We start from the raw sequence: 25486 nt of genomic DNA, 5'->3' as shown, positions 1-25486 counted from the left end.
TTGATTTCTTTCATTTAGCTTAGTGTTTTCAAGGTTCATTCATGTTGTAGCCTGTGTCAGTACTTCATTCCTTTTTATGGCCAAATAATATTCCATTGTATGGATGTGGCACATTTTATTTATGCATTCATTTGTGGGGGCACATTTGGGTTGTTTCCACTCATTGGCTATTATGATTAATGCTGCTGTGAACATTTATGGACAAGTTTTTGTGTGGACATATGTTTTCATTTCTCTTGGATATATACTAGAAGTTGAATTGCTAGTCACTTTTTGAGGAACCACTAGACTATTTTCCAAAGCAGTGCACCATTTTACGTTCCCACCAGGATAGTGTGAGGATTTAATTGCTACATGTCCTTGTCAACACTTGTTATCATCTGTCCTTTTTATTATAGCCACTCTAGTGGATGAGAAGTGGTTTGGATTTGCATTTCCCTAATGATTAGTGACGTTAAACATCTTTTCATGTGCTTCTTGGCCATTTGTAAATCTTCTTTGGTGAAATGTCTACTCAAAGTCTTTGCCCATTTTTAATTGGATTATTTGTCTTTTTAATTGTTGAGATGTGAGTTCTTTATGTGTTTTTAATACGACTCCCTTCTCAGATACATGACTTACAAATATTCTTTCCCATTCCGTAGGTTGTCCTTTTTTTTAGGACTACTTTTTTAGAGCAGTTTTAGGTTCGTAGAAAAACTGAGAGGAAGGTACAGAGCCTCCGCTGTTATCAACATCCCCCATCAATTTGTTACAGTTCATAAACCTCCATTGACACATCATAGTCACCCAGAGTCCATAGTTTACATTAAGGTTGTGTATTCAGTAGGTTTGGACAAATGTATAATGACATGTATCCATCATTATTGTATCACACAGAGTGTTTTCACTGCCCTAAAAATCTTCTGTACCCCACCTTTTCACTTTTTGACAATGTCCTTTGTAGCACAAATGTTTTTAATTTTGATGAAGTCCAATTTATCTATTTTTTTCTTTTGTCTCTTGTGCTTTTGGTGTCCCATCTAAAAAGGTCTGCCTAATCTAAGGTCGCAATGACTTATATGTTATTCTAAGAGCTTTAAAGTTTTAGCTCTTATATTTAGGTCCATGGTCCATTTGGAGCTCATTTTTGTCTGTGGTATAAGGAAGAAGTCAACTTTATTCTTTTACATGTGGATATCTAGGCATCCCCATACCATTTGTTGAAAAGACGATGCTTCTTCCCTCGCCCTTGAATTGCCTATGGTCAAATCAATTGACCACAAACGTAAGGGCTCTTTTCCTATTTAGTGGTTTGTTATGTGCTTATTCTTTTGAAAGTAAGGCAGAAAAACTCTCAGACAAATGTGAAAAAAAGGCTTTGAAAACTCTAAAGAAGACATTCTGAGAAAATGGTGCTAAAGAGGATGCCCACCTTCTCTCGAGAGTCTGAAGCCACCTTCCCCTATCTGATATGCTACAAACATGGAGACACACATGTTTTAGGAGGATTAGACCTGGGTCAGTGACCTAGAGCCTCTACTGCCCATGTGTAAACTGTCCCTGTAAGTCCTGGGGAAAGTTACATCTTCTGGTCATTTCGTGAGGTTTGGGGGACCCATCCTACTTAGCTGTGGCGGGGGCCGGTGTTGAGGCGGTGCTATTCTGAATGGCTGGCCCTTAACCTCCCTGAGCCTCAAGGTCTCTTCTTTGAGATGAGGCGCACACGAGATGATGGAGGTGAATGTGCTCTGTAAGCTACGAAGTGCTGCCGATGATACCGGTGGTGACAGTGGTGATGATACTGACAGGAAGCCTCTCGGAGCTGGGACGTCAGAGGCCGTCTGGAGCCCACCCCCAAGCTGGACCACTTCACTGTTCCTACAAAGTGGCCACCCAGCCTCACCTCCTTGAGTGACAGAGAGTTCCGAATGTCCTGAGATGGCTGTTCTAGATTTAGTCTTGCTCCTTGTTAGAAAGTGTTCTCTCCTCTTGATCTGAAAAATCATAATATCAGCTATGCCAGGCACTGTGAGAGGTGCTTCTAGACATTATTGTACCTGATCTTTCAAATGACCCTATGAGGTCAGTATACCAATATGTACCCCCATTTAATAGGTGAGAAAAGAGGCTCAGAGAGGTTAAGTGACTTGCTCAGGGGCTCACAGCCAGTAAAGACGCAGGCGGGATTTGAACCTAGACCCATCTGACTTCAAAGCCCACGCGCATGACCTGTGGACTGTTCTGTAACCTTCCCCATCAGTCCCAAGCAAGGGCTTAGTTTGGTTCCTGGGGCGGCATGGAGCAGAAACGCCTTTCTTGTCCTTGACCATCAACCTCTGCCAGATGTTCACCTCACCAATGTTGCAGTGCAAAAGACGTCCCCCGACTACCACCCCAAGAAGGTGAGCGAGCTGGGCTTGTGCCCTCCGGGTGCAGCCTCTGGGGCTGGCTGGGGCAGGGAAGCGGAAGTGCCGGGGAGCCCGGGACAGGCCCGTATTGGGCTCATAGTTCATCAGCGAGGTTAGGCCCACCCTTCCCGTTTGCAAGGCCCAGGGCATGAGCACAGATGGAGGCCCGTCCATCATGCATCTAGATATTTAAAAGTCACAATCAAACTAACACACCCTTTCACAAAATTTGTTCTATCCTTCTGCCTTGACAGATATGCCTCTATCTATCTATCTATCTATCTATCTATCTATCTATCTATCTATCTACCTACCTACCTACCTGCAAGGCCATGTTCAAATTTAGAACTCTGACTTCTCAGAGTTAAGAGTCAGAACAGCAATGCACAGGGAGAAGGTCCCCAGTTCACACCCGCCCCCTTCTTCTCCCTCCCCTGGCTCTATCCTATAGAGCAGGGGCCTCCTGAATACCACCCACCCTGCCACGAACAGCCCATTGGTCACTCCTTGAGCCTTGGGGTACACACATGGTCAGTGTAGTCTGTTCTCGGGAAGCGGGCCCAGGGAAGAGGCCTGAGCAGGGCATTTGGGATCATGGGTACCCAGGCTGTATACTCTAGAAAAACACACAGGCTCTGGGTGGACACATTCCCTTGGGAATACAGAATCTTCATCCCACAAGGGGGGGTTCACTCGGGGTTCTTCTAACCACAGGACTCAGGGCTGGGCCTCTCTTGTCCAAACCTGAGGGCCCTGCTGATGGTAATTGTTGGAGGGTCTATCAGGCCAAGTCCCAGTTGACTGAGGCCTCCTCTCCCACCGCAGGGCTGCAAGTGGATGCTTCAGCGCTTCCGACAGTACCTGGCGTCCAAGCACGGGCCCCAGGCAGTGGAGACACTCTTCAGCGACATGGACAACATCTTCATCAAGAGCCTGCAGAGCGTTCAGAAGGTGATCATCAGTGACAAGCACTGCTTCGAGCTGTACGGCTATGACATCCTCATAGACCAGGACCTCAAGCCGTAAGTGGGTGGGCAAGTGGCCTGGAGAGCCAGGGGGACGTTTTACACACGCTGCACCCAGACTGCCTGCGTTTGAGCTCAGCTCTGCCACTTCCTTTTTCTGTGCCTCAGTTTGCCCATCTGCAAAATGGTCATTGTTATGAGGAATGAATGAGGTGTTGTCTGTAGAGCCCTGAGCCCCATGCCTGGCACTAAGTGGCCTTTCCTGAATACATGCTGAGTCAGGGATCCGACCCTGGTACCAGGCAAGAACTTCCCCTCTGTAAGCCCTGGTGCTCTGGGGATGCAAAGTGCCATGTAAGGGAACATCATGGTGATCCCTGCCAAGAATTGGGTGCACTCCTACAGTGCCCATGAGGAGGCCGAGCCGAGAAGTAGAATAAGCCTGAGGGTGCAGGACCGCAGCGATGGCCCTCACAGATACAGCAGCACATGGAAGCCCAGTGGGGCTGTTCTGGGAGCTTGAGGTGCAGCAATAAGAAGTCCAGGGCAGTGCCCGGCCTGGGGTCATAGCTCCTGGTCAGAGCTGCTCCCCGATGGCACTGCAGCTCCTGGACCCAGCCCCTCCCCAGCATCACTGTATGGTGCTGAGGGGCTTTCTGAGCCAGGAGTCCGAGTCGTAGAGTGAGACCTCAGTTGGGCCTGGGGGTTGAGGAAACAGGGTTCCAACAGCAGCAGGTCAGTCTCCTTTGTCTCCTGGGACAAGATGTGGTTGCGGGCGTTAGAGTGGACACTGATGGGGGAAACAGGCTTGGGAGGAGGCAACAGAAAGTGGAAAGTGGGGCCCAAGTCTCCCACTGACCTGCTGGGTAAGCCCTTCCTCTCTGTGCCCCAGGTTCTTGTCCGTAAATGACAAGGTTGCACAAAACGAGAGGTTGCAAGCTGGAGGTCCTAGGGCTGCTTCTGATCTGCACACACTGAGTTTGGCTGTCAGAATGGTTTTTTGGTTGGTTTTCATTTAAAGTCATGTAAAAATTGGGAGACGTTTACACAAAAATCTGGATTTGGGGCTTTTCTGGAAAATTCAGATAATCTCACAATTCTGGGCTCACGTTCGCACAGGGCAACACTGTCATGGAGCTGGTCATAGCCACCCCTGCAGACAGGTGGGACGTTCTTTCCAGTTCACCCCAGTCTCTACCCCTCCCCTATCACTTCCCAACCCCTGACAGGGCAGTGGGTGCCATCTGTAGGCAGACTTGCACTAGGAAAGGGAAGGTTTTCTTGTATTCATAGCTCCATTGGAAGAAGGAAAAACAATAGACATGAATGCACCAAAATCATTTTAACCCCCACCAGCTTGCCTCATTTATTGCCTAACCCCCGTGGGGATTTCAAGCTTGTGACAATTGTTCTCAGAAATTTTAGCCACTGAAACCTTTCTTCTAATGGAAAAGTGGAAAGAGCAACTCTGATTGAAGTGAGGGTGGGGCCCAGGTACCCCATCTAGCCTCTCAGTGAAATTCCAGGAGTTCCAAGGACCAGGTAACCGTAAAGCTCTCCACTCCCCACCCTCCGCAGATGGCTCCTGGAGGTCAATGCATCGCCGTCGCTGACAGCCAGTAGTCAGGAGGACTATGAGCTCAAGACCTGCCTTCTGGAAGACACCCTGCACATCGTGGACATGGAGGCCAGGTGAGGGAGGGCAGCCTTGTTCCTATACCCCCATGCATGACAGCCAGGGCTCCCACCATGGAAGATGGAGAACTCAGAATCTTGGGACTTGAGTGGCCCTCAGAGACAGCTCTGGTCTGCCCTGCCATTTTATAGATGGAAAAACAGATATCCACACAGGGTTGGAGCCTTGTCCAAGGACTCAGTCCTTTCAGAGCAGAGCAAGTTTCTGAGATTTGGTCCAGCAGTATCTCCTCAACACTTCCTGACTGTGGGACCCTGGACCAATCATGTCACCTTTCTGAGACTCAGTTTTTTCATCTGTAAAATGGGAAACATCATGTCTACCTCTCAGGATTGTTAGATTAATTTACCAAGATAATTTATTGTCAAATGCCTAGCTGCAGTAAGTGCTCAATAAGAGACTATATATTATTATAACAATGTATATATAATGGAAAAAATCCAGGGTCTGACTTCAGGAATGACTGAATCCAGTTGCTCAGTCAGTGTTGGTTGGTCTTCTCTCTCTCTCCCTATCCTCCCTCCCCCTCTCTCATCTCTTCCCTCTGTTATTAGCTTTCCCACACTCATTCCAGCAATAGTTTGAGGGCTGACTCTCATTGTTCATTGGTGGGGATTGGGTCACATACCCATCTCTAAACCAATCATTGTGACTCTGATTAGCCAGGCCGTCTTGTGCCCACCTCCCAGGGGGTGGGGTTAACCCCACCTGAGCCGTATGAGTGAGAGAGGAAGGAGTGGTTCTCAAAGGTAAAACTGAGGTGTACCCTTAGGCTGAAAGAAGGTGAAATGCATGCTCAGTAGGCAGAATCTCAAGTCTACTATATCTATCATCACTTATTCATTCAACAAACATTTGAGCCCCTACTGTGTGTCAGGCCCTGTACCACACACTGGGGACACAGTAATGGACAGGACAGATGCAGTCCCTGCCTTCACGGAGTTTATGATCTGGGGAGGACAAGAAGGTGTACATTACTAAGGGCAAGAATGAGAGCCTAGGGACAAAAATGGGGATGATCCCTCTGAGACCTGCATGGGCACCTGGGAAACAGTGTGTAGATGGACAAAAGAAGGAATTCTGACAGTGTGGGAACCAATAAAGTACAGGGTTGAATCAGGAACCTGCTTGGGTCTTAGGGCCCCATCACGTGCACCTTCATTAACCCTTTGTGTCTCCTGTCTGTCCAGGCTCACTGGAAAGGAGAAGAGAGTGGGAGGCTTTGACCTCATGTGGAATGATGGCCCTGTCAGCAGGGAAGAGGGGCCTCTGGACCTGTCAGGGATGGGGAACTTTGTGACCAACACACACCTTGGTATGTGGGGCCAGGTGGGGACTGGGTACCAGGGATGTGTCATGGGAGGTGCCAGGTAATTTAGGAGGCAGCTTGGCACAGTGGTTAGACTGTTTTCATTTGATCTACAATTTATCAGCTGTACGACCTTGGGCAAAGGACTTAACCTCTCTGTTTTTTATTTGTAAAATGAAGATTACATAGTTTCTATCTCAATATGTGCCTAGAACCCTGCCTGGCACATAGTGAGAGATATTAATCTGTCAAGAGGTGGATTTCAAAAGACATATGAAAACAAACAAACACACACCTCCTACGATACGTTAAGAGAAATTAAGGACTTCAGGACTTGACTTTAAACTTGGTGTTTTAAAAAATGAAAATTTTTCCTGATTATAAAAATTATTCACACTTATTATAGAATATTTGAAAACTAAAGAAAGAAAAAGAAAACCATCCAGACATAACCATCTTTAACAATCTGGTGTATTTCCTTCCAGTTTTTCAAAAATGCATATAGTCATACTTTTTCTTTTACAAAATTGGCATTGGGCTGGAGTTTTGAGTCACACTTTCCCATATAGCATTTTCCATGTCATTCAACAGTATTAATAAGAGCCTCTCTTTTGGAAACATTTTTTGGTCAGGTCCAGACACAATATTTTACATATATTATCTCATTTCAGTTTTAGGCTTTTATTATCATTTTACAGATGCGGAAATGGTCTCCAGATGTTACACAACGTGGTTAAGGTCTCTGTTATAAGCGGTGAGCCGGGACTTGAACTCTAATCTGCGTCTAAAACCTGAATGCCTAATTGCTAGGCTCTCCTGTTCCTTAGCACAGTTAAAGATAAAGTTACCATATGGCAACAAAATATTCCAGCTTGTGTAGACGCCAAATTCGCTAAATCAATTTCTTATAATAGAGCACTTGGCCTGATTTCTGTTGTTTACTTTCATTACCAATGCCATAATGAACATCCTTTCACATACAGCTCAACTAAAAACCTGGCTGTTTGTTTAGGACAGATTCCTACAAGTAGAATTACTGGGTCAAGGGATGGACTTATTACAGCCAAATTGCTTTCTAGAAAGATTATATGAATTTGCCAGCTCTGAATTAAAAAAACAAACGAACAAAACAAAAAACTTCACCAACTTGTGCATTCCAGTGATTACTGGTGAGGTTTCAGATTTTTAAATTTGTATTTCTTCTTTTGTAATCTGTCCATATTCTTTATCTATTTTTCAATGGTTGTTTACATTTTTCTAAATGTATAAAGGCCTTCAATATTAATATGTTGAGGACATTACCCCTGTCAAACTTGCAAACATTTTCCTGAGTCTGTAATTTGCTTTTTCGATTTTGTTTGTGGCATCTTTTGTTAATGAAAAGTTTTAAATCTTTTTGAGGGTTTAGTATGATTTAGGATTGGGCTTGGCTGCAAACAACTAAAAATCCAACAAATAGCTACAGAGAGGGACTGATTTGTCTTGAGCCACAGGAAGTCTTGAGGTTGGCAGTACAGGGCTGAGATGATGGCTGCACGATGCCCCCAAGGACCCAGCTTTCCTTTTAATGTTTTGCCATACTTGGCAGGTCGCCTTGGCGCTCCTGCTTGTTGCCTCACGGTTGCAAGGTAGCTGCTCGAACTCCAGACACTATTTCCTTGTCCCAGGCAGGAAGAAACAGGAAGGCCCCGGGGCCAAAGCCTTTCCTTCAAGCTTTGACTCTTTATTCCAAAAGGGAAGCCCTCCCAAGGAGCTCTGCTGACATCTTACCCACCAGAACTAGGCCACATGGCCACACCAGCTGCAAGGAAGCCTGGGATGTCAAGTAGTTTGCCTTGAGGAAGTCGAAAGAGTGGAGGTTTGTGAATGGCTTTTTCACAGCATGTCCCTAGTGTCTGCCACATTGCGTTCTTGGAGGACGACTATACTGTATAGTACTTTCAAGCTGTGCAGAGAATCACCTGGAAATCTTATTAAAATGCAGATTATGATTCAGTAAGTCTGGAGTGAGGCCCAAGATTCTGCATATCTAACAAACTCCAGGGTGATGCTCCATTAGTTAGCGTTACTATGTAATAAACCTTCCCTAAACCTTTCAGCTTAAAACAACTATCTTATTTGCTATTCATTCTTCAGGTGTCGCCTAGGGTTACTCATAGGGCTGCGGGCACCTGGCAGATTTCCTGAGACTTGATGGCCTAGGATAGCCTCATTCACGTGTGGTGGTTGACAGCCGGGCCTCTTTTGAGGTGGCCTTTTGTCCTCCAGTAGTGCTGCCCGGGCCTCTTCATGTGGTAGTCTCAGGATTCTAAGGAAGGCAAGAGAAGACGTAGCAAAGCCTCTTGAGGCCTAGGCTTAGCCGTCCCACAATGTCATTCTGCCACAATCCATTAGTTAAAACTAGTCAAGCCCAGATTCTCAGGGTGAGGAAATAGACTCCACCTCTTGGTGGGAGGGGTGGCAAAGTCACCTTGCAGAGAGGTGTGCATATAGGAATGGGAGAAATTGTTTCAGCTGTCTCTGCTAACAATCCACCGCAGATATCCATGCTGCTGGTTCCTGGACCCTGTTCAAACAACAAAGGTTCAGAACAGTGGTTTTCCACCTTGGCTGCCTATTGGAATCACATGGGAGCTGTAAAAAAGACCGATGTCTGTAGGAGATAAAGATACAGTTGGTCTGGACATCAGTCTGTTTTAAAGCTCCCAGATGACTTCAAAGCACAGCCTAGGTTGACAGCCACTGCTTCAGAAGTCTCTAGAATAACTCCCAAGTCTCCAGTGGAGTGTCTGGGCGGATGGTGGTGAATATGAGGAGCTGCTGGGGGTGGGAAGAGTATTGATGAGACGAGTTTAGGGATGTGTTTGTTGAGGGATCTCCTGGTGCAAAGATCAGCAGATAACTCCGATGAGTTTAGAATTCCAAGGAGAGATTTGCATTGGACGTGAAGATTTGGGAGTTACAAATGAGCCAATTACAGGTATAGCTAGGGTTCCATGGAGGTTACTTTAGAAAACCCTGGGGATGCAGATAGTGGCTCTCAGCTCAGTGAAGCCTTGATGACCAGTGAGAGCCCAGGAGGCATGCTTGGGGCTGAGGATGGCCGACACCTCCAGGTCAGTCATTCACCCAGCATTTGTGAGGGCCATCAGTGTGCCCAGCACAAGAGTCAGTGATGAATGGAGTTGCCTCAAGGGTCAGCTCTGAGAGCAAATAGGAAGTAGGTAACGCCGTGAACATGCTGGGAGAGGAGGTGTCTCCGAAGCTCGTGTCAGCCTCTCAGCATGAACTGCCTGGGACACACTTCCATGAGAGTAGGGGCAGCTGTGGGGAAGATTCGTCTCTTAGCCAATTGTGCCTGACATAGAGCGCTGGCTAAGGGAAGAAAGCTAACACCTAACCTATTAGGTGCCAGGCACTGTGCTAGCTTTAAATACGTGTTCACTGAGCAAAGCCAAAAGGAAGGCAATGTGGGGTAATGGTTAAAAGCTTGACCTCTGGAGCTGGATAGCCTACGTTCAAGCCCCAGATGTACTTACTGTGTGACTTGGAGCAAATTACTTAGCTTCTCTGAGACTGTTTTCTACAAATCATTCCGATGAGAGCTCAACACGTTAATGTACACTGAGCACCTGAAGCAGTCCCTGAGGTAAGTCCCCAGTGAATGTTACCTTCTTTTGATGATCTTTACACTCATCCCATAAAACAGGTATCCTGGTTTACAGGTGAGAAAACTCGAAATGGGGCTCAAAATGGAAAAATAACCTGTTTCAGTTCAGGAGTGGAGCCAGGATGCAAACCGCAGGCCATCTGTGGTTGCATGGCTCCTGCTGTCCCCTCTTCCCACCAGACAGTGGAAGCACAGGCCACTCCACCCCCCCAAACCTCCTTTTCTAAGAACAGGCCATCACAGCCAATATTCCATTTCCCTTCCAGGTTGCATCAATGATCGGAAAAAACAGCTGAGACAGCTATTCCGCTCCCTTCAAGGCCACAAGAAAACTTCCAGCTAACACCCAGCCACTGGGAAGAAAGTGACCCTGGGAGGTGCCGTGCCAGCCAGTCCCCTCTCCACTCCATTTCCAGCGCAGCAGCACCTCAGATCACTCGCCTCCCTCCCTCTGGCTGGCCCACAGCTGCTGCTTGCTGCTTGCGCCAGGCCCCCTGGTTTCCCCCACCCCACCCCGGGGCTGAATGGGCTTTAACCTTAGATTGGCTTGGTGATCAGGCTCAGAGGACAAATGCAGCAAGTTCTGCTACACCAGAGAGATCACGTCTAATAAATGAGCACAGGCCTTACTCAGTCATTGGGCACCGCGTCTGGCTCAGGGGATGCTGTCGGCTGCAGCCACATCCTCCTGACTTTGACCTATTGATGTCTCTCAGGTCAGTGCTGAAAGCATCCTCCATGAGCAAGGGTTCAGGAGCAGTTATTTGTGTTTATTAGGGGTCTGGAGGAGGACTGAACCCTAAGTACATCTTCCCCTCCTTGTAATACCTTGCCCTTGCATGTCAGGGGAACCTATTGAGCTCTCAACCACCTGAAAACCAGGCCAGAGCATCCCCATTTCTCAGACGGACAAGGTAAGGACCAGGAAGGCAGAGCTGCTTAGTGAAGCTCCCTGCAAAGGTGCACTTATCTAAACCAGATGGGTGACATGGGTGCCTCAAGTAGGCTGGGAACTGAGCTTCATACACCAGAAAGCCTTACGCTGGCAGGTAAGGAGGTGGCTTGGGAGTAGGTTGCCAGTAGAGATTTCTGCATTTTCCACATTCCTATGCCTCCTTTTGGTTTAACAGGGGTTACACCAAGCGTGGGCTGGTGGGCTAACTGCTCAGTGGAGGACACCAAGCATCTTCCTCTCCCACTCTCCCTGCTTAGGACAGTTCTTTTGGCTGCAAATAGCAGAATCTGACTGCCCAGGGAAGGAAAATACTGGCAAAGCCATGAAGTCAACATTAGTCTTGAGAAGTCCAGAAGCCCGGCCACTTTGGGTCTCCTGCCTCCAGGGCACGGTGACTTCCTTCCATCCCTGTGACTAAGGCAAGCTCCAACAGCCCCAGGTACGGGGCGCACCTTTCCAGCAGAATCTGATTGGCTCTTTTTTGGCCTAGCATCCACCTTGCTAGATAGGCAGGGGCCATGTTCAGACAGGAGAAACTGTGAGCCAGGCAGTCATTCACTTTATCTACCAAAAGAAATGCTGCAACTTCTTACTTTTAAAACGTATATTCAAAAATATGCAACACGACAGTGACATGTTCTTCCCGTCCACCCTAACCATGCAGTTTGTTCCGAGGGAACCACATAATTAGTGACTGCATACAAATCACCAGCTTATTAGATACCTGTCCTGCCCTTGCTTTTCTCACTTAATCTTGGAGCTGGTTCTAAATCAGCGCTCAAGAGGAGCTCCCGTATTTTTGATTATTGCTGTGCAGTATTTCACTACCTGGAGCTATCAATTCCTTTAGTCTATTGTGGACAGATATTTAGTTTCCAATTCCATCTCCCTACTTCTTAGGGCCATCATGAGAAAAACACAGCAATTTCTACCAAAAAACCCCCAAAAAACCCCAAGAGGATGCAGAATTGTAAGTCTGGGCCTAATTTGACTTATGTAAGGTATCTTGTTTAGGCAACACCCAAGTTTAAGAAATTTTTCTGAATGAGTCAGCAATATTTAAAAGACAGAAAATTTGGGGGTGGCCGGTTAGCTCAGTTGGTCAGTGCGTAGTGATGATAACACCAAGGTTGCGGGTTCGATCCTCGCATGGGTCACTATGAACTGTGCCCTCCTTAAAAAAAAAAATTCAACTTAAAAACCCAAATTTCTAGCTTCTCTTGAAGAAAACGTAAGACCTGTGTTCCCATACAACTATCAGCAAGAGCCGAGGGGAGCGAGGGGAACGGTGGTGTGCCCTCTCCATTTTGCCATGTTATTGCCCGTCTAATCCTATTTCAAGGCACCACTGCCCGTTCACAGGCGGCTCCTAGACGGAGTGAGTGGTGTGCCCTGGGAAGGACTGAATGAGGTGAAGACTACAAGCTGCTATTCATTCACTAGGTAACATTTATTGAGCCTTCAATGAACAGGAAAGACACCGTGTTGCCCTCACGTCAGGATGTGAGACCACTGAAGGCGGACAGGAACTCAGAGCAGCACGGGCCCAGGTCCTGCTTCCAGAGGCGGCGGAGGGGCATCCTGAATGCGCAGTCGGCTGAGGCAGCCTCCTCACCCGTCTCTGGTGCAGGACTCGGAGGCGTTCTGACTGAAGAGCAGCTGCGGAGGGGCTGACAGGCAGCACGCACCGGCTCCATCCGGGAACAAGCAGGAAAAGGGGCAAAAATGGAGGCAGCGGGGGGATTGGTGAGTCTGCCGCACAGATGCTGTGGCAAACCACAACGCACCGAGATTCTGACCTTCGTTCAGAAACCACCTGTGAACCTCCTGCTTTATTCCAATTGTTACACACGCTGCTCGGAAATGTCTCTCCCCCTTGCTGACAGGAATGTGGAATGAAGCTCCCACTCTTCCCCCTCTCCTTTCTTCCCTGCCCGGGGCCCATTTCAACAGCCTGCCACTGTTGAGAAGTGTCTGTTGCAGTCATTCTCATACCCCCACAGACGCGGTCCCCACCCACCCACTGGTGGCTGCCAGGGCCTGTCAATGGGTCTTATGTCCACCCAGCCCCAGTGGTTAGGCCGGCAGACACTGGCAGGCTGAGGGTTCCCTCCCACCGTCATGGAGCAGCCAAGCGCTACAGACAAAGAGGCTTCGGACAGGAGCCATGGCTGGAGTCCTGACGCCCACCCCTTACAGCGTAGAGCCTGTCCTTTTAGGTTTCAAGGTTGGAGAGTCCTGGGTCCTCCATGAACCCTGCGGGGGTGGGGTGGGAGTGGGGGAGGCTGGTCTTAGGTCCCCTATCTTGGTTCTTGAGTTTCATCCTTTCAAGATGACCTTGAGAGCTTTCAGCTCATCCTGGTTGAGGGGATTCAGGTTAAAACCCTTCAGCTCCGGTTTGCCTAGAGGGAGAAGACAATCCATCAGCGAGGTGGGCCTTCCGCTGTCCACCCTACTGGCCCTGGAGCCCGGCCCAAGAAAGGGGCTTACACTGCATTCATGCTGCCAAACACTTGGCCTTGAGGTCCGACGGGGCAGAGCCTCAAAACTGCAATGCACTGAACACGGCACCTGGATGCACACTACTGCGTTACCAAGAACCTGCAGTCCTGACTCTGCCACCCAGAAAGCTCCCGATTTCTGCCAGACCTGTGACCAATCTGCAGTGGTTTTGTTTACCTAGAAATTCAGCGCTGACCTAAACCACCTGCCCGAGGCCTCCTGCGTCCCCTCAGTCAGAGCTATACTGGTGCCCACACCACTCCCTGGCATATAATGTGAGATACCCCAGGCCGTTCCAGGTCCCTGGAAAAGAACTTGTGACAGGAAGAAAACCCCCAAACTTTCTTGTCCATTCTATTTAGGGACAGCTAGAAACAACTCCTGCCCACTGCCCAAGCTTCAGTGCCACTCACATGCTGCCCAGGCCATCGCCCACCTGGGAGGGTCTCTTCACCCCTGCCCTTCCCGGTCCGTGTTAACTGTTCTCTCCCCGCCTGCTTTTCAGTCTCCCCCCAGGCCAATACCTTGGGCCTCAAAGAGGCGGTTGACCTTCACTTTAAGTTGTTTCCGGAGTTTCTCTATTTCTTTATCCAGATGATCCTGATCTGAAAAATGAGGTGGGTAAAGCCGATGAGGTTATACTACAGACAGACGGACCCAAAGGGAGTCTGGGATGCCAGCCTCTCTCTAGGCACCTTGAGTGAAAGGGCTTCTGAGCATGCAGGAGAGAAAGGGGACTTCAGAGACCAAGTGAGGCTCGAAAACGGACATGACCTCACCACAAACACTGAGTGAGCCAAGGACCTGACCTGTTTTCATGATGCGAAGTACTCTGGGCTGGTCAGTGGACAGGGAAGGCAACATCAGGATTTTAGGTCACCCTCTTAGAGCGACAATCCAAATGTAAGAACAAAATGAAGAACCTAGACCCAGCCTACCCTAGGCTGCTTGGAAAATGGGTGGCTAAGGAAATTTACAAACCCAAGTCCCTTAATGTGAGGGGTTTTTAGAAAAGCACGACTGTGGTAACACCAGACAGACCTAAACAATCAATGGGTGAGCAGAATGCTCAAGCTTAACCTAATTAGCCAGAGTGACTAGAAAAGGTTATGTTACCCTAATAAGACTGCACTAGGAGACAAACTGCATTATGAGAAGGGCAGGCTAAAAGGCTCAATGACGCAAATGACTAATGCCACCCAAGCCTTTATACCTGCTCACGAGTGACATTCTAGTTAGTCTTCCCCACATACTTTCATGCTTTCTGATGGGGAGAAGCCCTGACCAGTCGAGCCTCTGGCCTGGGCGATGGTTCAACTCAGTGTTTTAAAATGCTTTACCCAGTGCACATGAGTAACCAGTCTCTCATGAGCTTGTTCAGCCTGTGTCAATCCCTGAGAAATAGAGATAATGATGTCCCAGAATGCCTCCAGGTTTGGTGACAAGACCACATTTGTGTGCCAAGAGAGCTGAGGACCAGATCCTGAACCCAGGCAAGCGACCCCCTTTGAAAACAGCCTGAGTGGCTTCCAGCTCACCACACAAGTGCAATGACAACTCTTAATTTTACAACCATAATGTTAGTGTATGTTTTTCAACAGAACAGCCAGAAACTTCTCCTCCAAGCTGATCTAGTTTCCTCTGCTAGAATTTTGATTTTAACAGGGATAGAGACACCCTGTCATCAGGGACAGAGGCAACTTTGCTGGTCCTCTTGGCCCTTACATTTTCAAGGATCGGAGCGAGAAAAATATGTATAACCTGCCCTTTTCCCTGCTAAAGACCGATTTGCAGCCTGACTTTTTGCCTTTATGATGCTTCTCCAAAGAGCTTCAGGGATTGTGGTTGTGGAGATCTGAGTAACACCTGCTGAGTGCACAGCTCTCTTGGCACACAAATGTGGTCTTGTCACCTCCAAGCATGAGGTGACATGAGGCCTGCAATGACGTACAACCGTGAGAATATGCTACGGTGGCATTGCTGAAGTAGTGCCAGTCCTGGCTGCTGACCTCTGGACTTCTCACCTGAGAAAAACAGAACTATATTTTCTTAAGCCTCAGTTTGCTGGGTTTTCTGTTATTTGTGGTCCAACTTGTTCCTCACAGACAAGCAAGCACTATGCTAGACACGCATACTGTTTTCTTTCAACTTCACAACAACTGTGCTATGGAGACACGCAATACCCACCCCCTGCTTTACAGATGATGAAATAACTCCGCAGAGCAGGGACTGAAAGCAACATCAGTCTGAACCCTCTAACACAGGCGCTTCTCATCAAGCTGCCCGAAGCCTGATTCTCAGTTCTGCGTGAAGACTAAGGCTGGTGGGGAAGGCAGCTGTGTCCCCGACCCATGTCCAGGAGGCCTTACCTTTCTCAATCATTTCCTTTGTCTGAGGGTGAGGCATCTTGATAAACATGTTCCCGAAGCAAACCATCACATCGTCTGAAATGGCAAATGCATTCCTTCAGCAAATATGTCGGAGCACCTACTACCAGCCAGGCACTGTTTTAGATGCTGAGGACACAGCAGAACAAGACAAAGTTCCTGCCCTCATAGAGCTTAAGTCATAGTGGAGGAGGAGGAATAAACAAGCAAAGATGTATCATTTGTCAGACTCTGACAAGTCTAACTACTGTAGAGAGTAAGACACCTGGGCAATGCCAGAGTAGGGGAGGGACTTCTTATACCAGGTGGTTTAAGAAGGCCTCACCAATTATGTGACATCTGGACAGAGATTTGAACAAAGTGAGGATGTGAGTCCTGCAAACATGGGGGGAAAGAGTGAGCCAGGCAGAGGAAACAGCAAGAGCAAAGATCAGGAATGTGCTTGAGGTGTTAGCAACAGCAAGGTGAGCAGTGAGAGTGGAGTCACTGAGTGCGGGGAGGGTAGAGATGATGTTGGAGTGCTCACGGGCGTCTGGCTTACATGGGGTCTTGCAGGACTCTGGCTTTTACTCTGGTGAGATGAGAAACAACTGGAAGGTTTTAGACTTTCCAATGCACTTTAAACAAAATTCAAACTTCCCTTCACTGTGGCCTGGCCTCTGGCCCATCTTTCCCAGCCTCATCAAATGCCCTTCCCCTATGCTTCCTCTGTTACAGCCACTTGGCCTCTAAAGAGCCCCCATTCCCTCCTCCAACACCTACCCCATGTCTAGTCCCTTCTTCAACTTCCTCCCAATTTTCAATTATGTATTTATGTCGTTCTACTCATCTGTAGAACACACGGGCAAGAACCGCAGTTTGTATACCTCCCAGCACTTTCCTAATGCCACTGGTGAGCCAGTGGCTAATGGTTTGTCATGGAGGTGAGCAGCTAAAACCCTGAGCCACAGTGTCAGACCTGTGAAATGTTCTCCCCTATCTCCAGGGGCAGGCCGTGCCACAGACCTGTGGCCTCCTGCCTGGTCTCTCTATTAAGTACAAGATGGAAAACGGAACAGGCCTCCTCGGCTGCAGTAAGGAAGTCATGACTTACCAGAGAGGCTGAGATCCTTCTGCAGGGCCCTGAGGCCCTCTCGGTTCTGATTCCTTTTGGTGTCCAGGTCCACAATCTGAAAAGTTCAGAGGCAGGAGGGAACACAGTTACCTCTTGCCCCAGCCTATCACCTCACAACAGACCAGGGGCTATTAAAACCTAACAGAGACAACAAGGCGTTATTCCTGGCTTACTTCCAGTGTCCTGAAAGTAAAATGGGCTGATGTGTGAATATATATTTTCTCCCACTTAGCTCTCAGATGTTTAAAGACCATGCTTTGTACAGGTGTCTTCCCCCTAGAGAAGGTGCTGGGAAAACGTCTGTTAACTAAACGGATAATTTTTATTATCCACTGGAGTGCTAGTTCACAGGCTTTAGGGCATTTCAGAATCACCAGGGGAGTGGAAACCTCTCCCTGCACAAGCTCCTCCAGCTGATTCTTAATTAGTATCATGAGAAGCCCAACTAACTAGACTGGATCAGCAGGGGTGGGACACTGAGACGGTGGTAACAACACAACAGCTGCTAAGGAAGTGAGGAGGCGGTACAATGTGCTGCTTGAGAGCGCTGGCTCTGGAGCCAGAATAGCCAGGTTTGAATCCTGCTGCCCGCTATGTGCTGTGCAATTCCACCTTCCTCTTTACCGGAGATACGAACAGTACTCACCTCCTAGTCATTGAGCCAGGAGCAAAATGAGTTAGCACAGTAAGTACTCAATAAATCTTAACTACTATCATCATCGCCCAGTACACCTTGATGCCCTGTTCAATAAGCTCTTCCTGAGTCTTCTCCCTCGAAGTAAATACCAGACCAACCAATCGATCAATCATTCTAACTGGAGATGAAGAGTCATGACTCATTCTTGACTCCTCCTACGCTCTCACCCCTATGTAACCATCATCGAGACTAAGGCCATCTCCAAAATATATTTCTGACCCATCCGCTGTCTCCATCCTCGCCGCCCAGGATCAAACCCATCCCTCACCTGGACTGTGGCAACTGGCCCCCACCAGGCCCCTGCCTCCTTACAGTCTGTGCTCCACAGAGCGGCCAGGGGGATCCTTTTATTAATAAAACCTAAATCCAATGATCTCATCCTCCCGCCCCCCATGAACTCCCTTCAAACACCCGGCACTTCAATTAGAACCAGGCCCGAGCTTCCTCTTCAGGTCCACAAGGCCCTCTACGACCCCGGCCTCACCTTCCTCCCGCGTCCCCACCCCTGCGCAATCACAAACCACTCAGGCCTCTTTTCTATTCCTCTTCTCCCTTCAGGGCCTTGACTGGGGCGGTGCAACCCAAGTCACTGAGAGTACCAGGAACTGCATTTTGAAAAAGGGGTTCAGGTAAACCGCCCAAAGGGGTAATGGAGCGGGATCCGGAGAGCACGGTAAGGGGCAGAGGAAGGATGGAGAGAGAGGGGATGCCTAGCACACAGCAGGCGCTCACCTAAGACGTGCCGTATAAATGGGTGAAGCGCGGTGCCGTGCCCAGCGTTCCACCACGTTATCTCACAACTGCCCTATGTCTGTCCTTACAGCCAGCGGACCACCAGCCCCGGGCCACTCACTGCCAGCCGGCGCTGGAGCCAGATCCCGGACCCCGCGCGCTTCCCCACGGCGCTGGTCACCAGGCCGCAACCGCCGAACCCAGGCGCCAGCGCCGCGGACGGGCCTCCCACCTGCCGCTTGTCCGCCAGCACCGCCTCGGCGAGCTCCTCCACTTCCACCAGGTACCGCAACACCCGTTCCGCCTCGGGGGACAGCATCGTCACCGGCAGCTCCAACTCCGCAGGGCCGCGACCCTGCTCACCGTCTGCTCCAGCTCCGCTTGCGCACGCGCCGCTCTGAGAGGACTCACAGTACACATGCGCAATTAAAAAACGAACGGCGGCGCGCAGGCTCCAACGCATGCGCGTCAGCCGAACGCGAGAGGCGGGGCCCAGCTTTGGGGGCAGGGCTGGAGCGCCCCCTGCAGGCCCAGAGAGCACAGGCCGCAGTGTGGCCTCAATCTCTTCCTTCTTCCCCTCACATATTTCTTGAGCACCAATCTATTATGTGACAGGCAGTTTTAAGTACTGAGGATGCAGCAGTGAGCAAAACAAAAGTCCCTGCCCTCGTGCAACTTCATCCTAGTAGGAAACACCAACAGTTAACGACAAAACAAATAATTATATACTCTGGCAGGCACTGATAGGGCTTTGGAAAGAAACAAATCATTCTTGCCCTGTTTGGCGAACACCAAGGAGGCTCATATGGCAGTGCGACTTATATTTAATTTTATACATTCAGTTTCCGATCTATAAAATAGGGGTTAATAAAAATCCCCCTCATTGTCTTTCCGCAGGATCAGAAGGAGGCAGGAATCATTTTTAATGCACTTTGACCTCTGTGTTGGGCCCACTGTCTGGAGTAGTTGACCTAGACCTAAGGAAAGGGCTGGAAAACCATAGGCAGTGAGTAATGAAGTTCCAGCTCAGAAAAGAAGTTCTGTACGTTCTGGGAAGCGAGTCAGTGTGGGCTGTAGGATCGGGGAGGACCTCCAAGAAGAGGCAGGCAGATGGCAAGTGGCTGCCGTTCAGAACCAGAGGGTTCCCTAGAGATCATGCCCAAACCCCTCATTGTATAGCTGGAAAAACCAAGGCTCAGAATGCGGCAAGGACTTTTAAAAGTCGGCAGCGGACCTGATGTTAGAACTCTGATCTGTTGCCTCCAAGTCTAGCTTTTTATTCTCCCCTTTTGGCCCCTTGTGACCAAGCCCTTGCACACCCCTTGCCTTACTTGAATTTCACAATAACCTTTGCCCCATCTCACAGCTGCAGACTCCGGGTGGGAGAAGGGCCATGCTTTGTCATCTAGAATGTCAGCAGCAAATGTGGGTCTAGAAGCTCTCTGGCCTCCATTCCACAGCAATCTCTGCACCCTGAAAAAAAGCCCTCTCCAAAACTGTGGCCCTAGAAGTCTCAATGGCATCTCCTCTTTGCCTGGCCGTTGGCTGCCTTCAACTGCCTGAGGCAGAGCTAATTTTCCCTGCAGCTGCCTGGTATAGGGAAAGAAGGAGATTCATTAAGGATTCCTCATTGAGGGTGAATTTGTCGCCAAACCCAGGATGTTTTGTGTAAACACCTTCTGGTTCAGAAATGCAGACACAAGCCCTGGGAAGGAAGGGGGAACATTTGCCAAAGGAAAAATGGGGCTCATTAGGCATTCCTGGGACCTAGACCCCAGAACTGGGTCTCCTCCACTTTGGGACCCAAAGAGGCCTGGACCAGGCTGACCTCTGACCCCTGCCAAATGGGCCTGAATGGGGAAGGGTTGAGGGAGACTCCCAAATTGACAAATTCTTGGCTGTGACCGGCCCTTAGAGGGCACCCCTGGCAACTGGAAGTGCTGGAGAGGGAGGTCATATCCAAGACATTGAGACAGTTAGACCTGAAAGGACTCTTGTTTCAGAACCATCGATTTTACAAATATTTATTGACAGCCCAGTTATAGGGATTCTGCCACGAGCAAAACAAGACATGGTCCTTGCCCTCAAAAAGCTTCCAGTCTGGTGGAAGAGACAGACAAAAAAACACATGAACAAGTAAATATATCATGTCAGGTGGTGATTAAGAGCTCTGGAGAACAATAGACCAGGGCAAGGTGGAGAGGGAATATGAAGGGGTTATTTGAGATACGGTTATCAGGGAGGGCTTCTCTGAAGAGGTGGCATTTGAGCAGAGAGATGGAGATGGTAAGGGGGTGAGCCATGTGGATATCTGGGGGAAGAGCATTTCAGGCAGAGGGAATAGCAGATGCAAATGCCCTGGAAATTGGAAGAACAGCAAGGCCATTGTAGGTGAAACTGAATGAGCAAGGGAGAGAAGGTAGGAGGTGAGGACAGAAAGGGGAAGGAGACATGCAACATGTAAGGCCTCGGAAGCCCTCCTTGGAAGTCAGCTGCAGACACTGCTGCCCATACCTGTGGCTTCCTGCTTCTCTCTGCTCACAGATGCAGGTTGTGTGCAGAATGCAGTGAGTCAATGTCCACAGAAATGGCCCTCAACTAAGAAGAGAAAGGAGTTAGTGGCTGCATACCCCAGTTTCTTTGCCCTTCTGTGGGATAGCATGGTCGCTGGACCAGGGGTAGAAGTGGGGATGGTGAGCACTGGTGAGATTCTCAGGGACTTTGCACACACTCTTCAGTCAGCCTGGATTAATTTTCTCCCACACCTTTGTACCTGTGTAACTACTACGTATCCCCCACTTATCAGCTTGTCACCTCTTCCCATAGGTCAAGAGTCCCTTCTTGTCCCCCACAGCTTCCTGGGCTTCCCCCATCTCTGCATTTACCTCACCATCTTTTTTTTCTCTAATCATCCCCCTCTCTAGTTGTGAGCTCCTCGAGGCAGAGACCTTATCTGTCTTGTTCGCTGCTGTGTCTCTGGAATCTACAATGGTGCCTGGCACACAGTAGGTGCTCAGTCAATGTTTACAGAATGAATGAGTGGACTCAATATGAAGCAGAATTTCTAAAATACAAAGTATCCAAAGATAAACAGAGCTAACTCAAGGGTAAGTGGTTCCCATCCCAGAAGGTATTTAAGGCTGGACTGCCACATGGTCGGAATATTGCAGAGGGTGTGTCCCTCTGCAGTCCTGAATGGGGGTGATACCTACTAAGTCTTTTCTAACCAAATAAACTCTACCTGGTCACACTGGTGTATGCCCCCCCATCTTTAACCACCCGAAGCCCTGGCCAAAAGAACATGGCTGCTGGGGCGTTGGGGACTGCAGCCAGGAAGAACGATCCTTCACCCATTCCCCTTGGGTCCCTTTTTACTGTTTCTGTGCACCCCCCTTGGATAAGTGTTCAGTGACCAGTACCCACTTCCCTCCTTGGGGAGGACTGCCCTCAAGGCTGCTGGAGCCTCCTGGGGAGACTTACCCTTCCTCTAACCCATCCTAACCCTTCCCCTAACCCAGGAATATGAAAGATGACCTTTCTTGCTTGGGCAGCTGGCGGGGTTGTGGGTGGATAACTCTGAAGTATAATTACACTCAAGTTTCCCTGTGGGCCAGGCTGAAGCGGCCACCCACGAGACATCCGCAAGCCCTGCTTGGCTTCCTTCCTTCCCAGTCCTGCCTCCCCGACTCCCTTGTGGTCAACCCGCCTCAACAGTCCATCTCACTCAGTAAAAGTCAAATGCCCCACCAAGGTCCACAAGGCCCTACCTCTCTGAGGCATCTCCTACCTCCTTGCTAGTCCTCAAACATGCCAGGCATAGTCCCACCTCAGGGCCTTTGCACTGGCTGCTCCCTGTGCCTGCACTTCCCCTGACATCTGCATCCCTTCCTCACCTCCTACAAGTCTTTGCTTAAATTCCATCTTCTCAATGATGTCTGCCTGACCACCCTATTTAAAACTGCAACCCTTACCCCGCCCAGTACTCCTGATCAACTTCCTAAAAAAAAACACCCACCAAAAACCTATTTTTAAAAATAGCATTTGTCACTTTCCCACGTGCTATGTAATTACATTTATTGTTACTCTCCTTCTGCTAAAAAGGAAGCTCCATGAGTGCGGAGATCTTTGTCTCATTTGTTACTGATATATCCCAAATGCCTAGAATAGTGTCTGGCCCATAGTAGGTCTCAATAAACATTTTTAAATGAATTCGAAAAAGAACCAGAATCCTAACCAAGGCAGATTCTCTCTGAGGCCAAGCTCTTAACCCCAATGCTGAAGGTGGGGGAGGGTGGAGGGCAGGAATGGCAGATCATGCTAGACTTTGTTGGCTAAGGTAAGGGGATTGTATTTTTCCCCCCAGACCAGTATGAAGTTACTGGGAGGTTTTGAGCAAGCACAGAACGTGATTCGGTTTACTTTGTGAAAGTCCCTCTGTCTGTGGGGATAGGATGGGCTAAAAGAGGTAAGTGTGGAGCAGTCTTCTGGGTGTGTGTGTGTGTGTGTGTGTGTGTGTGTGTGTGTGTGAGGGGTGGGATGATGGGGACGCTGAGACGGAGACGGACAGGACTTTGGCTGCATGGGGGCTGGGGCAGTGAGAAGCCAGCTCATATCCTGTTTCTCTAGGCAGCCTGAGCACTGCCCCATGGGCTCTGGCCTCTGAGTAGTCCAGGCTGGGCCTCCCAGCTGCTGACAACATGGCCCTGTCCCACAGATGGTCTGTTTGCTCTTGTGGGTGGTCCCCAGCTCCTCCCTCTGCTTCCTTTGTGCCCTTGGCTTGGTAAGTGGAGGGGAGGCCTCCACCCCCTCTCCTCCCCTGACCCAGAGAATAATCCCTTATATTCATGCAATTCTCCTTCTGCCCTTACTTCATCCTCCCACATCCCTGGGTAATGTAGAAATCTGACTCCCGTTGGGCAGATGAGGACATTGAGGCCTTGAGAGGGGATGGGACCTCCCAACGTCATGCAGCCAGATGGGGATGTCAGGTGGGGACCTGTCTCCCAACTCCCCACGCCTTGATTTCATTAGGCAACAGATGGTCCCAAGGTTTGACGAAAAATCTTAAGTGACCTCAAAGAGAATATAGCCCAGAACATTCCAGGCCTCCCTGAGCCGGTCTTTAGCACTGCCTTTAATACTAAATCCATTCGTTTAAAATTCCATGAATAGATTCTTCTTATTGAAAATGAAAACATTACAGAGAAGACTCAAGTTCCTTTTGACACCCCTCCCCCCATCTCAGTTCCCTCCAGAGTCTTAATTTGGATGTCTTTTCAGAACTGTGGTATTCATTTAAAGACATAGTTAGGAACCCAGAGAACATATGTAGGACTATTATGTACATGGCAGGGTAGGAAGGTGGGATGGAGGACATTGCACCCAAATGTATCACTTTGCCGCCTCTTTGCTCTTGGACATCTTTGATTGGTATATTTCAACCTCTCTCCTATTTTCTGACAGCTGCAAAAATTCTGTAGGATAAACACTATATTTCACTTGTTTATCTAACTTTCTTTTTTTTCCCTTTAAATTAAAGTTTATTGGGGCAACAATTGTTAGTAAAGTTACATAGATTTCAGGTGTACAATTCTGTATTACGTTATCTATATTTCACATTGCGTTTTCACCACCCACACAATTCTCTTTCTATCACCTTATAATAGACCCGATTTACCCTCTTCTAGAGCCCCGCTCCCCCCTTACCCTCTGGTAACCCCTAAACTGTTGTCTATGTCTATGAGTTTTTGTTTCTCAGTTGTTTGTCTTGATCTTTTGTTGTTTTTGGTTTATATACCACATATCAGTGAAATCATATGGTTCTCTGCTTTTTCTGTCTGACTTATTTCGCTTAGCATTATACTCTCAAGATCCATCCATATTGTCACAAATGGTCCTATTTCATCTTTTCTTACTACCAAATAGTATTCCATTGTGTATATATACCACAACTTCTTTATCCATTCATCTATCGAAGGACACTTTGGTTGTTTCCATGTCTTGGCCACTGTAAATAAAGCTGCAATGAACATTGGAGCACACTTGTCTTTATGGATAAATGTTTTCAGATTTTTTGGGTAGATACCCAGGAGAGGGATTGCTGGGTCCTAACTTTCTAAATTAAATTTTACATTTATTTTTCACGTACCACAGGACGGAGGGTTGAATTAATCCCACCTCTCAGTTCTTAGCTCGTGGTCATGAGTTAGTCTGCAAAACCGCTTTCTTGTTTATATTATTTTCTACTTTTCCCTCCATCCCCACCCAATTCTGACCTCACTAAATCCCTCTCTGTTGTGTTATATATGTCCTTAAATACTTGAGATTTCTTTCAAAATGCATAGTCGTTGCTTTATGTGTTTATGTATTTTTAAAATTCTTATTAAGGTCTAGCACACAGAAGAGTGCACAAATCGTAAGTGCATCATTCATGAACTTTCAAAAACTGAACACAACCAGGTAACCAGCTCTCAGATCAAGCAACAGAACATCAGCAGCTCCCCAGGAAATCCCCCGCAAGCCCTCCTAACCACTACCCTGAGGATAACCACTCCCCTGACCTCTAACACCACCCACTGGTTTTGCTAGTTTTTGAACTTTATAGGCAAATGGAATCACAGTGTGTGCTCTTGTGCCTGATTCTTTCATTCATCATTTTGTTCATGAGATTTCTATCTACTGTTGTGTGTACCTGTAGATTGCTTACTCTCAGTGCTGTCGAGTATTCCACTGGATGAGCACACAGCATTCAGCCATCGGTGGACATGTGCTGGTTTTCAGCTTGGGGCTGTTACAAATAGTGCGGCTATGAACAGTCGTGTACGTGTCTTTGGGTATACACACACATGTATGTATTTCTATTGTAGGTATACCTAGGAGTGGGGTTGTTGGGTATGTTCAATTGTAGTAGATCCTGATAAACTTGGTATGTATTTTTAATCCATATAAATATTATTGTGCTGTAAGTTGTGTTTGTTTCCTGTTGGTTTTTTGCTCATCTCTCTTTTTCTATGATCTATCCGTGTACTCTGTTCCTTGCTCCTAGCAGCTCCAAAGCACCCAGAACTGC

The 25486-nt window shown here is 48.3% G+C and overlaps 2 protein-coding genes across 4 annotated transcripts in view; one reads left to right on the top strand and one right to left on the bottom strand.

Annotated features, from left to right (window-relative positions):
• Window positions 1-12262, top strand: part of TTLL9 (tubulin tyrosine ligase like 9) — a 39512-nt gene extending 27250 nt beyond the window's left edge. For 2 of the 3 annotated variants that reach the window (XM_033094919.1, XM_033094917.1), the window contains 5 exons: window positions 2326-2384; window positions 3216-3412; window positions 4934-5047; window positions 6242-6366; window positions 10297-12262. In XM_033094919.1, coding sequence (XP_032950810.1) covers window positions 2326-2384; window positions 3216-3412; window positions 4934-5047; window positions 6242-6366; window positions 10297-10373 — 572 coding nt within the window. In that variant the 3' untranslated portion in view covers window positions 10374-12262. The remainder of the gene's footprint in view (window positions 1-2325; window positions 2385-3215; window positions 3413-4933; window positions 5048-6241; window positions 6367-10296) is intronic. The other variant, XM_033094920.1, reaches the window with a different exon arrangement.
• Window positions 12263-12414: 152 nt separating this feature from the next.
• PDRG1 (p53 and DNA damage regulated 1) lies at window positions 12415-18823 on the bottom strand. Its single transcript, XM_033094921.1, has 5 exons — window positions 18650-18823; window positions 16968-17043; window positions 15857-15931; window positions 14012-14092; window positions 12415-13387 (listed from the first exon to the last, which is right to left on the bottom strand). The coding sequence occupies exons 1-5, from the start codon at window positions 18734-18736 to the stop codon at window positions 13305-13307; spliced, it is 402 nt and encodes a 133-aa protein (XP_032950812.1). The 5' UTR covers window positions 18737-18823; the 3' UTR covers window positions 12415-13304.
• Between the last annotated feature and the right edge of the window lie 6663 nt (window positions 18824-25486).

The sequence above is a fragment of the Rhinolophus ferrumequinum genome, chromosome 23 (assembly GCF_004115265.2).
Source record: "Rhinolophus ferrumequinum isolate MPI-CBG mRhiFer1 chromosome 23, mRhiFer1_v1.p, whole genome shotgun sequence".
Taxonomy (NCBI): Eukaryota; Metazoa; Chordata; class Mammalia; order Chiroptera; family Rhinolophidae; genus Rhinolophus; species Rhinolophus ferrumequinum.
The sequence above is the reverse complement of the archived record's forward strand: the minus strand, read 5'-3'. Positions and strand labels throughout refer to the sequence as shown.

Bases quoted from the DNA above. Each gene is read 5' to 3' on its own strand.
- PDRG1 (XM_033094921.1), bottom strand. From the start codon at position 18,736: ATGCTGTCCCCCGAGGCGGAACGGGTGTTGCGGTACCTGGTGGAAGTG. The intron at 17,044-18,649 runs GTGGGAGGCCCG...TGAACTTTTCAG, and splicing joins TGCTGGCGGACAAGCGGCAG to ATTGTGGACCTGGACACCAA. The intron at 13,388-14,011 runs GTATTGGCCTGG...TTCTCCCTCTAG, and splicing joins CCGCCTCTTTGAGGCCCAAG to GCAAACCGGAGCTGAAGGGT.